Source organism: Pelophylax lessonae (assembly GCF_965119305.1).
Source record: "Pelophylax lessonae genome assembly, chromosome: 3".
In the NCBI taxonomy this organism is placed as follows: Eukaryota; Metazoa; Chordata; class Amphibia; order Anura; family Ranidae; genus Pelophylax; species Pelophylax lessonae.
In genome coordinates, this window is record NC_138770.1 from 423,604,134 (window position 1) to 423,618,329 (window position 14,196).

The 14,196-nt window shown below is 41.7% G+C and overlaps 1 protein-coding gene across 15 annotated transcripts in view; it reads right to left on the reverse strand.

Annotated features, from left to right (window-relative positions):
* Window positions 1–14,196, reverse strand: part of PTPRK (protein tyrosine phosphatase receptor type K) — a 658,422-nt gene that overhangs the window by 30,921 nt on the left and 613,305 nt on the right. For all 15 annotated transcript variants that reach the window (XM_082251915.1, XM_082251914.1, XM_082251916.1 and 12 more), the window contains 3 exons: window positions 9,996–10,169; window positions 7,977–8,108; window positions 7,759–7,884 (listed from right to left, as the gene is read on the reverse strand). In XM_082251915.1, the coding sequence (XP_082108041.1) occupies window positions 7,759–7,884; window positions 7,977–8,108; window positions 9,996–10,169 (432 nt within the window). The remainder of the gene's footprint in view (window positions 1–7,758; window positions 7,885–7,976; window positions 8,109–9,995; window positions 10,170–14,196) is intronic.

Here is a 14,196-nt window from a genome sequence, read left to right on the forward strand (position 1 = left end):
CCCGAGAATGCGCTCCGGCACGACCTATCACGCACTGTGTCCACTGGACACAGCGGATAACGGTCAGTTGGGAACCCTATTGTTCTGGGAGGACATCATATGAAGTCCTCTCGAGAATGCACTCCGGTGCGACCTGTCACTCACTGTGTCCACGGGACACAGCGGATGACTGATCAGTGTACAGCCCCAATGCCGATACCATGTGACAGCTCTGACCAATCACAATAGATCACATGACAGTTGTAAACAATGAATGGATTCCTTTCATGAATATACAATTGTGTTGATAGCTGTGATTGTGACATTTGTACCATGTGATTAGCTGTGGCCAATAACAGATAATCACAACAATACACAGTGTCTATAAACAGTCAAAGAAAAGAAAAAATATTTTAAGAAAATTTAAAAATATAAAAAATGTTTTCTAGATACTGTCACCAGTCAGGAGGTCTCCGCCACACCAGTTATCTTAAGATGCTCAACTGCATTGGTGACAGTATATTAAAAAAAAAAATATATAGATTTCTTCATTTTCCAAAACATTGCAAAAAAAATTACAACTTCAAAATACTCGCCATGCCTCGCCTCTTACCTTAGCCTTTCTACTTTTCAAAAAAGTAATTTGGGGGGTGTTTGTACCACTCTGGCGTTTTCGGGTCTCGAAAAATTAGATAGGCTGTCCGCACATCAGGAATGATCGATTTTCAGATATACTGTATATATCAAAGTTTGTGGACTCTATAAATTTCCTACAGACTACATAGCATACACTTATTTGGGTTATTTTCACCAAAGAAATGTAGCAGAATACATTTTGACCTAAATTTATGAAGAAAGAATATTTGCAACATTTTATAACAAAGAAAAACGTGTTTTTTCCAAAATGTTTGCCCTTTTTTCGTTTATTTAGCAAAAAATAAAAAACCTATTGGTTATTAAATACGATCAAAAGAAAGCTCTATTTGTGTGAAAAAAATGTCATATGCGTACAGTGTCGCATTACCTTGTCATTGTTATTCAAAATGTGACAGTGCTGAATGCTGAAATATGGCCTGGGCATGATGGGGATAAAAGTGCCCGCTATTGATTGGGTAATATTGTTTCTGCCCAGTTCAAAAAGCACTGCATGGTCATTTTAATATACAATGTTTTAGGTACACTAGCCTTTACTAGGAAAGGTTTACACTTGGAGAGTGCAATCTGTATAAATTCATCCCGGAGGGCAGTTATTAGTGAAGACTGACAAAGGTGATGATCTGCTTCCCGAAATGCATATCCCATTTTCCTTTGTGATAGGGCACAACAGAGTTTTAAGTGGTGATCCTGTGTGAAGACGGCTATAACAGCCGGTTGCACCAGCACCTTTCTTCAGCAGCTGAGCTTCAGTATCCAGCAGCGGCTGAGATGTCTTTGTCTGAACACCTGTTGTAAGAACTCTCCCTGGCATCCAATTCTCATAAGTGTCAACCCAGCCTCACACATATGCTTAAAACCATTAACACTTAAGACATGCTCACACACAACATACACTGCTGTTTGGAACCCCTCCATTCTTTTGTCTCTTTAGATTTTGGTTTTCCAAGCCAAGTGTGAGATGGCAGCCCAGCAATCAGTTAGTAGAGGTTTTCAGTGTATAGCATCTGCTACACCTCCAGGATTTGAGCTTGCTTTAACTGCTGGACAATACTGAACAGTCAGGTCCTTACTAAGGAAAGGAGCAGCAGAAACTGATCCCTGTCAAACTTGCAAGCCGATAGGTTTCTCAGGAGAGGTGTTTCTCAGGAGAGGTATTGGTTTGAGGAGAGTCGAGCACTGCAAAGGTTGTAGCCATCTGTAATGGAAAGAGACTCCCATGCAGTGGCGAGTGCAAGATTCAGTGGGACACATTCCCATAGATGGGATAGTATAGTAAGAATTAGAGATCCCATCTTGCAGGAAACCCAAACAAACCTGTTAAGATGCACAATGGGGTGCAGTAATACCAAAAGAGTGAGGAGGGGCAGCTAAAAAGTACCTGACTCAATGGTCTAGAGCAAAAGATAAGGGAAGTCTGAGCATCTTAACTGTGATGAGATAAACTAGTGGGAACCATTAGGATGTACAAAGATGTCCCATCTTGCAGAGGACTGAGCAGGTGAGATTGAGGACTTCTGGCTTTGGGAACTGTGGCTTAAGTGGGAGGTAGTCTCAATCACCTATAAAGGTGCTGCTGAAGTAGTAGATGGATAGGTTTTCCTCCTACCCATCCACAGATCTCCAATGAGTCTCCACCAATAGGGGATAGAGAGTTACTCCTGGAGTATCTAGGGTGGGCAAAGATCACTTAGCAATAAATTCCCTTTCAAAGCTCATTCACATTCCCAGGAGGGAACCATAATTGTATTCCTTTTTTTCTCAATTTTTAAATTTTAAATATTGAGTGTACTGGGAAGGTCTTTTCAGCTGTAAGAGCTCCAAAGACCCTCTGCCTGGAACAGCAGGCTGATCCTCCAACTGCAGGGTAGATGGTATGTAGAACATCAGCTAGATTGGAAACAAAACCTTCTTTAGAAGGAAACTGAGGATTTTGAATCTGAATCAGAGATGGTAATAGGGGCCACAGCACACATAAAGGTGGAGGACCAGTAGAGTCAGGATTATACCGAATGGTGCTGGAGCTTTCTAGGAGCCTTTACAAGCATATTGTTCCATTAACTGTTAAAAAAGTGAAATAGGTGGATACTAGGAGTTTTTTTTACAGCAGGGGTGGACTCAGCACATGAGCTATAGAAGAAATTAAATGTTTCAAAGTAGGAGCAGTAGCAGTAAGGTACTTACTTTTGGCTAAATAGCAGGAGAGCACGTGTACAACTTTACACTTAGCAGATGACATCAGCATTCCGCTCCCTTAAAGGTTACTAAAGCAAGACAGTGGTGGCCACTACAAAGTCAGTGTCCTTAATACCTTTCTTTATAATAGCCACAGAAGATTCCACCTTTGAATCTTGAACAGGGTTAGGGGGAATAGAGGAGGTGTAGCAATTCTGTCCTATGGAAACTAAAGATTTTAGAAGCGCTTTCTAAAAGACATTTCCAAAGAATTCAGACATAGTGGCAGAGAAATCTGCTTTTGTCAGGCAAGCCACAGTTTATGTGCACGAGAGGTAGCTAGAGTCAGATAGGGGGTTCGTGTCATAACAGTGTCATTACTCTAGGACAAAGGTCAAGCTATCAATTTGAGCAGTGGTTTGGGTTTCTTATAAGCCATGTGCAGAAATTATGCTATTTTTGGCCTATTTGTCCCAGCTCCCTTCCGCTTGTAATCCACCAGCGCTAGGTGGATTACACGGTTCCTGAAGTGTGGAATGGTTAAGGTTTTGCATGTCCACATACAGGAGCAACTATAAGTCAGGCACTAACTGTGTTCCTGTGGGTGTGTCTGTAGAAGCCAGCAGGAGTGCAGCAATGTGCGGTGAGCATTTTTTATGTAGCAGTTGAGCAGGAAAGCGTTATCTGGGAGGCATGATGCAATTACCGAATACTCCTGAGACTAAGTCTAGACAGGAGGAGGGAAACCACCATATTTAAACTGCTCATATTGAGAACAAAAATAATAATAAAAAAAAAAAATAACTCCCAAATCCTTTGCTGATAAAACCACATTGTGCGCTACGCACTACAGGGTTGTGTAATAAAGGCCAGGAACTGATGTGAAAATACAGGGAAACAATATCTTATTTTATCATAGCCACAATGATGGGCTTACTAAAGGTCCATGCTTTGTATGTCACAGCGAGCATACCCTCATCAATTAGGTTGTTATCTAGACGTTTTTTTTTTTTTATAAAATACAACTTCCATTTCAAAAAAGTTGGGGTGCTGTGCAAAACCTAAATAAAACAGAATGCAATCATTTGCAAATCTCAAACCCATATTTTATTCACAATAGAAAATCGTTTAAACTGATAAAATGCACCGATAAAAAAATAAATAAATAATAAGGTAATTTGAAATTTAATGGCAGCAACACATCTCATAAAACTTGGGACAGGGCAACAAAAAGCTGGCAAAGTAAGTGGTACTAACAAGACAGACCTGAAAGAACATTTTACAACTAATTAGGTTAACTGGCAGGTCAGTAACACAAATGGGCATAAAGAGGGCATCTTGGAGAGTCAGAGTGCCTCAGTAAAGACTGGCAGAGGTTCACCAATCTGTGAAAAGCTGTGCCTAAAACTCTATGGAATAATTGGAGAATAATGTTCCACAGCGTAAAATTGCAAACACTTTGAGCATCATCATCATCTACAGTACATATCATCAACAAAAGATTTCGAGAATCTGGAGAAAATCACTGTGCGAAAGGGGCAAAGCAGAAACACAATACTGGATGTCCATGATCTTTGGGCCCTCAGATAGCACTGCATTAAAAAGAGGCATGATTCGGTGATGGATATCACTGCAGGGGCTCAGAAATACTTCCAAAAATCACTGGTTCTGAACACAGTTCACCATGCAATCCAAAAATGGAAAATAGAGCTCTATTATGCAAAGAAGAAGCCATATCTGAACATGATCCAGAAACGCCACAGTCTTCTCTGGGTTAAAGCTCTTTTAAAGTGGTCTGTTGCAAAGTGGAAAAATGTTCTGTCATCAGATAAATCGAAATTTGATATTCTTTTTGGCAACCATGGCTTGGCCGATCAGTTCAAAAGTCTGCATCTCTGATGGTATGGGGGTGGAGACTTTGCATATTTCAGCAGGGCAATAATAAACCCTATACTGCATCAATGACAACAGCATAGCTTTGTAGTAGAAGAGTCCAGATTCTTAACTGGCCAGCCTGCAGACTAGACCTTTCACCAACTGAAAATAATCAGCGCAACTTAAGACAAACAAAAAACGAGGAACAAAGTTGTTGAGCCGTTACAATCCTAAATTAGGCAACAATGGGGTAACATTCCTCTCCCAAAAATTCCAGCAACTGGTCTTAAGTTTCCAGAATTTTGGAGAGGGTGCTACACTGTGGTAAACATGGCTGTGTCACAACTTTTTTAAGATGTGTTGCTGCCATCAATTTCAAAATTCCCATTTTTTCCCTTAAACAGCACATTTTCTCAATTTAAACGTTTGATATGTTTTCTATTTTGAATAAAATATGGGTTTATGAGATTTGCAATTTATTGCCTTGTTTATATTTAGACTTTACACGACGTTCCAACCTTTTTTTTGGAATTGGGGTTATACATGTTTTCTTTAAAGCAGAAAAACTTTTATGGGCACCACAAATTGTAAATACTATTTAAAGTGGAGTTCCACCCTATTTTTATACTTACCTCCATCTTCTCGCTCCGGGTCACCTGAAAAAGAAATGGATAATCGCATATTTTTTTTTTTTTACACTTACCTCGTAGCGAAGAAAATATACTTACCTTACTTCCTTCTTCCTCCTTCCTCGGCCCGTCGTCACTTCCTGGCTCTGCAATGATTCCTGGGAGCTGGACGTCATAGCTCCCAGGAATCATTGCGCCTGCACCGGCCCCGACGTCAGTTCCGGGTCGCGCGCGTCATCCCCTTCTAAACAGCTTCTGGGCATGCCCAGAAGCTGTGGAGGGATGACGCGCGCACCCGGAAGTGACGTCGGGGCCGGCGCAGAGCATCGTGGGACCAAAGGCGGCGGAAGAAGACGCCGAAGAGGACGCGCTGGCTTCAAGCTGCCCACATCTGAGATGGCAGCGCTGGACAAGACGTTTGCAAGGTAAGTATTTGTCCTAACAGGTAAGTGCAACCCGGGACAGATCAGAGGCTAGCCATTGTGGAATGCACTAGCCCTGACTGTCCCGGGGGTATTAAAAAAAAAAAAAAAAATCCAGGGTGGAACTCCGCTTTAATTCATTTTTAATATTCAAAGCAAATTCATCCACACATCCATACTTTATTTTGTTGAGAACCCACTTTGAAAAACACCTCCTAACATTTATAGCCATGGCCATTTCTAGTAAGGGCAGACGAGTCATGTAGCATTTACTTCCTGGAATCCATCTACATTTAGCACACGCATGCAGAAGCGTGTAACTAGTTGAGAAAGGCTCTCCTGCAAATTAAGCTAGAAAACTTAATAAACCTTCCGATCTATTTACTAATGCTAGCAGCAGGATTACAAATAGTTAATGATGACAGAGTGTTTAGTTCCACATTAGAGATTGCAATTTTGGGTCTGGAGACACTATACAATGGTATTACAGCCAACTTAAAGCGGAGTTCCACCCTAAAATTATACTTACCTCTATCTTCTTGCTCCGGGTCACCTGAAAAACAAATGGATAATCGCGTTTTTTTTTTTAAATTACCTTGTTTAGAAGAAAATATACTTACCTTACTTCCTCTTCCTCCCCTCGGCGGCCACGGCGATTCGTCACTTCCTGGCTTGCAATGATTACTGGAAGCTGAACGTCATTGCTCCCAGGAATCAATGCGCCTGCACCGGCCCCGACGTCAGTTCCGGTGCAGGCGCCGTCATACCTTGCTAAACAACTTCTGGGCATGGGATGACGCTGCGGCACCGGAAGTGCCGGCGGGGCTGGTGCAGTGCATCGTGGGACCGAAGAAGAAGGAAGAGAGCACAGAAGAGGATCGCTCTGGCTTCAAGCTGCCCACACCTGAGATGGCAGCGCTGGACAATACATTTTCAAGGTAAGTATTTCTTCTAAAAGGTAAGTGCAACCCGGGACAGATCAGAGGCTAGCCATTTCTGAATGCACTAGCCCTGACTGTCCCGGGGGTATTTTTATTAAAAAAAAAATTTCCCAGGGTGGAACTCCGCTTTAATGCTTATTATATACAACTTAACTAAGTTTTTCTATAACCTTTAGGTCTAAATTTTTGTTCAAACAGGCTACAGAATTGAGGACAGTTTGTTCTTTTCCATATACAGTATAGCTTAATGTAAGCTAGCCACACACATACAATTTGACAGTGAAATCCCCTCGGCTTACCTTCGGAGTGAGCCACTGACCCCATACAAACATAACAAGTTAGAACTCCATAACAGCCAGTCAGTGAGCCGTGAGGACAGCCAGTCAGTGAGCCGTGAGGACAGCCAGTCAGTGAGCAGTGTGCGGTAAGGACAACCAGTCACTGAACAGTGTGCACTGGGGACAGCCAGTCAGTGAGCAGTGTGCCTTGAAGAAGCACAGACAGGGCATAGAAGGAATTATGTAGGGATAAAGGAAGACCTCCCCCCCTTCAGCCACTTACCCCTTTAATGGAAGTAGAAGACTCCCAGGCTGCCATCTTTGCTTTGCCTCATTCCCAGTTTCAGCTGCTCAATTAGCCAGAGCAACCACATGTGAATGGGAAGGAAGGAGAGTTAACCCACACCCTCCCCCCTCCCACCAGAGTCCCCACTAGCTGCAAGCCTCAGCGTGCTGTTTGCGGGGCACTAGAGGAACATTGTAGCCGGGGTCGAAATTCATAGGCAGACCTTGTGACCTGGTGATAGAGCTGTTTGTGGAGATGAGGGTGAACCCAAGAAACCCCTGAATTAGGGTGTGCCCAGGCACACACCTATGGTGAGCGGCCTACTACTGCAAAAAAAAAAGACAAAGTCCACAGTAGGAGTGCCATTATTTCAGATCTACCATGATCTCTTTAATTAAACCAAAATGCGCTACAAATTGCTCCAAACAAACACTAGGTGGCTAAAGATGGTCACTAATAGGGAAGGTTTTGTAGCACACTTTAAATAATGCAATAAAAAATTTTGAAGTTTCTACGTACCCGTGTTAGATTGCATATCCTGAAGATTCTGCTGATTACATCACAGTCCATTGAACAGGACATGCACTCCACCTGGATTGGACCATACCGCAACATACCTTCTTCAGGCCAATACTGTGGACATCCCTGTGCCAAGAGATCAAACATTGTGAGAAAAGCATGTCTTTTAAGAGCAATTAATCCACTATTAGTTACATATTAGTAAAAAACAAATTGACCTGTGTCAAATCCACTTCACTGAGCATCACTAATGAAGAACATCCGTAGTCATATACTAATCTCCAGAAATCTTTCACAGTGTTTGGCAGGGGATGCTGGGTGACGATGAAGGCAGCTGGTTGTCTGTAACTCTGCAAAAAGATGAAAGTTTTTTTTTTTTTTACATAGGTCTCACTTTTTTGTTTTTTTGCAGTATCTCTAATGCTGGCTGCGCAGTGCACACTATGCAATTTGACCACTTTCAACTGCAAACATTAACAAGCAGCTCAAGGCAACCTACCACGAATAGTTTTATAGAAACTAACAATCCAAACTGTTGGTGGTAGGTTGCCAACAAAAGCTGGTTGCGATGGATTCAAACTTTGAGAGCTCAACCTACATAAGATCTCTCATACACCTCTAGCATATGTGGCTTGTTGTTGGTTAGAATGCAGAACAGGTTTATTAAAACTCTTCTGACTACTCTAAAATTCATAACCAAAAAACAATACTATGCTGGTATGCTAGATTTGTTACCACCGTGGAAGAGCAGAATCAAAGTTTTGGCAGCATTGCTAATTGGCTGGCTATGCCTGAAAATCATAACTTAAGGGTTTTTAAATGACCAGTATTCCAGCATTTGATTGTGTGGCCATCCACAAAGCTAGCCTGGGGCACCAATTTTTCTTGGGGAAAGGCAAGTACATCTGTAGCTCATTTACAATTGTTGAATTCAGGTAAGCACAGTAGTTAGAACAAGGCAATGCAATAGGTCTGCATTAAGTAAAACTATGCAAAAGAGTAAAAATGATTTGTAAAGTCCAATATCTCACAGCAACCAACCAGACACCGGTTTTATGAAACCAAGTAAAATAAACGCTTGTGTGTCTATATCTTTGAAGTGTAGCACGAGGGGAAAAAATAATATAATAGCAGTACCAGATTACAGCACAAGCTGTTAGCACACATCACTCATCATAACATTTGTTGCTCCAGGAGCAAAGTTATGATGGTTGGTCTGTAGGCAGATGGTTGGTATCACAGACAAGCCTCAACCATGACAAGCAGAATGAATGGGAGCTGGGCCAAGAGACCTAGTCCTTTCCAGGATTACTCACAACTACAAACAAAATAGAAGTTATAAATCTGAGCTGTTATAAATGAACCACAAACCATAAAATGAGATGGACATTTTAGGTTTAAGCCAAGATATTTGAAACCCAGCACCATAAACACAGACCAAGGCATATTTACATTTGATTGCCTTTCATTCTCCTGCATAACACTTAACCAATTACACTAAATGAAACAAATCGCAATGCCTGTTCAAAATGCAACATAAAATGTTCAGCCTAATGTAGTTCATTACAATCTCCATTTGCAATTTAATGTATCCATTAATTATTCAGCCTGAGAAACTGCTTAGTGGGAATTTAGCAAATAACATGGAATGTTTGGTATTGCGGTTCTGTGATATATAAACAAGGATATACACATTCTTCAAGTATTTTTGGCTTTAGCACACAACCAGGCTTATTAGAACAGCTTGTGCCATGCAGTCAGCTCCCTTTAAGTGAGATCTGGCCACAGGAACAAGCAGATGTGAATGGGAACTCTCACAACAATGAACATAAGAAATCGAGGAGCACGCATTAGAGCTAAATGACATCAGGGAAGATGTGAACACTTTTGTAACTTCTCACAGAGCACAGTGGCCTCAGAGCTGCAGTCAGATCCTCAGCCTGCGTCTCTTTAACCTTGAATGCTTCCAGGCTTTGTGTTAACAGCTAGAGAGGAATTAAATGGGCCATGTGAAACAATCATTCCCACAAGAAGTGAACCCTGAAAATGACAAACAACATGCCAGTATTTCATGAGCATCCAATTTTAGTGAATGACAACAGGGCTTTAATTACTGCCCACTAATTTCCTATTTGTTTTGGCATAGTTTATAGCGCTACTTCATCAATCACGCAGGATCAGCTACAATTCCTCTCCTCTACACACATCGAACTGAGAGGGGGGGGGGGTCTCCTTACATCCACCAGCGCTGCATTGATGTAATTGCTGCTCTCCCCATCTATGGTAATTAAGAAAGGCAGACATCTGTCAGGAGGCAGCAGGTCCATGAAGCGGTTCTTGTCATGGTTCCTTGGCAAGCAGGCTATGCTGCAGTCCTCGGCTTGTAGACGCGGGGTCACAGAATTCAGAGTCTGTAAGAGAGAAATTCATTAGAGGAACAGTACCGCCCCAGTGATCGTTAAGATTTCTGCTTCATGCTACAGCTAATAATATGCCTGAAACTATTTCAAATATTGCCATTGAAAATGTGCACATGCAACATATATTTCTACAAAAGGAAATAGAAATCTATTCTTTAAGGAGTACAACAATAAAAAAAAAGCATATTTGGTTTGTGATGAACAAATAAGTAGCTGTGGAAAGTTTTGATTACTCTGGTAACAAATACTATTTTTGTTATAGTCAGGGATGCAGGACCAACTTCTAGGCTGGGAGCAAAACAAGACAGTCCCTAAGCAATATATTTAATGTAAATGATGCAACGGTTATGTTGCATATAACACAATGATGCCGTTTAGCACTGTAGGTCCGCTTGTCACTTATAAAGAGCAGAAAGCCTGCAGACACATTGGTAACTTCTGCAATCCTTATTCAAATCATTGCCCTACAAGACAAAAGCTAGGTTCATGCTTATTCAGCTGCATTTTTTTGTATTTTTTGGGGTTCATTTTTAATGCCTTCTATGTATTTTTAATGTGTTTTCATGTCTTTTTTTAAAGCTTTATGCATTTTTATTTTGGCCAGAAACTAGCAATAGAACTGGTATGTCTAAGGCAGTGTTTTGCAACTCCGGTCCTCAGGGCACACTAACAGGCCAGGTTTTAAGTATTACCTTGGGGAGATGCAGACTAGAATACTGCAATCACTGAGCAGCAAATTATATCACCTGTGATGTATTTCAGTTTTCTTGCAAACCTGGCCTGTTAGTGTGCCCTGAGGACCGGAGTTGAGAAACACTGGTCTAAGGAAGGGACTGTTATGGCAAAAAAAAAGGGTAAAACCATATTTAAGGCCCCGGTCCACACTTGCAAATGGGGCTGTTTGCAATAACCCAAAGGAGACCTATCAGGGGTTACCTCCGTTTAGCTGGGAGCGGGAAGCCCTACTGAACAGCTATTTGTGGCAGTTTGCATGCGATTGCCCATGCAGCTATTACTTGTAGATAATCAGCCCTGGATGCAGACAATGCATAAGCAATTACAATAAAAAATGTGAATAGCTGTTGACACTGTCAGGCTCCAATTGCTTTTAATGAGGCTTTCCATCCACAACTAATGGCAGTGATCACCGCTGAGTTTCCCACAGATAATCACAAACAACCCCATTCTACATGTATATGCATTTTTGATGCAATTTCATTAAAGTTGATGGGATCACAATCTCACAAAATTGGACCAAAGGAGGACATTCAGCATTTTCAAAAATGTACAAATGAAAATCACATAGATGTGAACAAGCACCATGAGAAAAGATAGGATTCCTATATTTGTGCAATTGTCGGTACGAAAAATCACAGATGTATACAGGAGTTTTGGCCTACTATTTTAATGAAAAGCTTCAAAGATGACAATACGCATGTAAAATGCACAATGGAAGCTTCAAATGTGAAAAACTACACAGACAAGCTTACAATTATTCATATAATTGCAAACTGCATTTTCACTTTTTTATGCTTTTGGGGAACACTCCCCCCTACTTACTAGGTTCTCGCCTAGGTGCGAAAAATACCTTTTCCCTTTCTGCAGCCTCCTGGGTTGCCTATGTCAAACATCTAATGAGGCTGCAAGGATCTTGGAGCACATCATTTAGGAGGCTAGCTGTCTATTGCCAATACTACCAACCAGCACCCTGATGATGTGCCATGGTATTTGTTTGTCATCAGGGGGCCTGCTGCGAGAATCCAGAAGTGAAAGATGATCTGCTGAGGACATCACAGATGAAGATGGTAGTGTGGGACCAGGTACACAGCAGCTGTGCAGCAGATCCCAATGAACACCACTGGATCGTTGTGCATATGTTTTATGGACTATCTAGTGAAAAATTATGAGGGAGGAAATAGAAGGGGTATGGTGAAGTTCTAAGTCACATTTAACATGAAGTCTGAGGATAAAGGCAAATTCTACACACTTCTCCAATAACCACATTGTAGAAACAGTGTACTATTATGTGAAATTTTCTTAGATAAAGAAGGAAGCTTCCATTGCTGGCCTTTCATTCTGCAATGCTAGTTGCCTGGCTTATCATGTAACTGGTGGTTTAAATCTCTAATCCAGAACAAGTATGCAGATAAGGAGTTTTGACTTTGACTTTCCTGAACGGCATCCTAGCTCTAGGTCAGGACTCCTAAAGCGCTAAAGCTAGATAGAGGGTCAGTATAACAGCTAGGTAGCTAGCATTTTAGGTGCTGGTCAGCAACAGCAGCTCCCATATTGTTTTCATGAAAATATTACTTTAAAATGACTTATTTATGCAAAGCAACTGCTCATCCATGGACCAAACCCATCCATGTGAATAAAGTGAACTAGCCCCTATGAGGAAGAACACAATTTAAAAATTCAGAAAGAAAATTCCAACAATTCTAGGATTTAGTGTATTATTAAAACGTCAGACGTTTCCATTAGTTACCAAACCGACAAACAGTTCAAGCCAATAGCTTATTTGGAATGCACATCAATATATACAGTACTAAAGAAAATTATATATAAGTTTCATGAAGAAATACATTAATGTGCAAAGGTTTTAGGCAGTTGTGAAAAATGCTGTAAATTAAGAATGCTTTCAAAAATAGAAGTGTTAATGGTTTATTAGTATCATAACAAAATGGAAAGTACATGAACAGAAGAGAAATCCAAATCAAATATTTGGTGTGACCGCCCTTTGCCGTCAAACCAGCATCAATTCTTCTAGGTACACTTACACACAGTTTTTGAAGGAACTTGGCAGGAAGATTGTTCCAAACATTTTGGAGAACTAACCACAGATCTTCTCCAGATGTTGGCTGCCTCAAATCCTTCAGTCTATTCATGTAATCCCAGACAGAATCAATGATGTTGAGGTCAGGGCTCTGTGGGGGCCAAACTATCACTTTCAGGACTTGTTCTTCGTTCACCTCAAGATAGTTCTTTGTTCACCTCAAGATAGTTCCTAATGACATTTACTATATGTTTGGGGTTGTTGTCCTGCTGCAGAAAATATCTGGGGCCAACACACACACCTCCCTGATAGTATTACATGATAGATAGAGATCTGCTAGCATTTCTCAGCATTGAGGACACCATTGATCATGACCAAATCTCCAACCCCATTTGCAGAAATGCAGCCCCAGACTTGCAAGGAACCTCCACCATGCTTTGCTGTTGCCTGCAGACACTAATTGTGCTGTTGGGTGGTCCAGTTCCTGCTACAGCCAAATATTTCCCATTTTAACTCATTAGTCTAGAGCAGGGATATGCAAACTGTGGCCCTCCAGCTGTTTCCAAACTACAACTCCCATCATGCCTCTGCCTCTGGGTGTCATGCTTGTGGCTGTCAGTCTTGCTATGCATCATGGGACTTGTAGTTCTGCAACAGCTGGAGGGCCACAGTTTGCATATCCCTGGTCTAGAGCACCTGCTAACCTTTTTCTTTTGTTTTCGTGCACAGAGTTGCTTAGCCTTGTTTTTACGGCGGAGGGATGGCTTTTTGATCACAATTCTTCTATGAAGACCACTTCTGGTCAGACTCCTCTAGACAGTAGATGGGTGTACCTGGGTCCCACTGGTTTCTGCCAATTCTGTGCTGATGGCACTGCTGGACATCTTCTACTGTTGAAGGGAGGTAAGCATAATGTGTCCATCTGCTGCATTAGGTTTCCTTGCCGACCACTGCACCTACAGTCCTCAACGTTGCCCGTTTCTTTGTGCTTCATCAAAAAAGCTTAAAAACAGCACATCTTAACCACTTGCCGACTGCCGTCAGTAGATTTACTGCGGCAGTCAGCCCCTCACAGGCAAAGTGACGTTAATTAACGGCACTAGCCTGTGAGGCTCTCGGGAGCGAGCGCGCACCGCCGGCGGAGAGGGAGAAAGGCAGGCAGCTTGTGTAAACAAGCTGCCTGTCAGTTCTCCCTGTGTAGAAACACTGATCATACTATGTAGAACCGTTGATCAGTGTAACTAC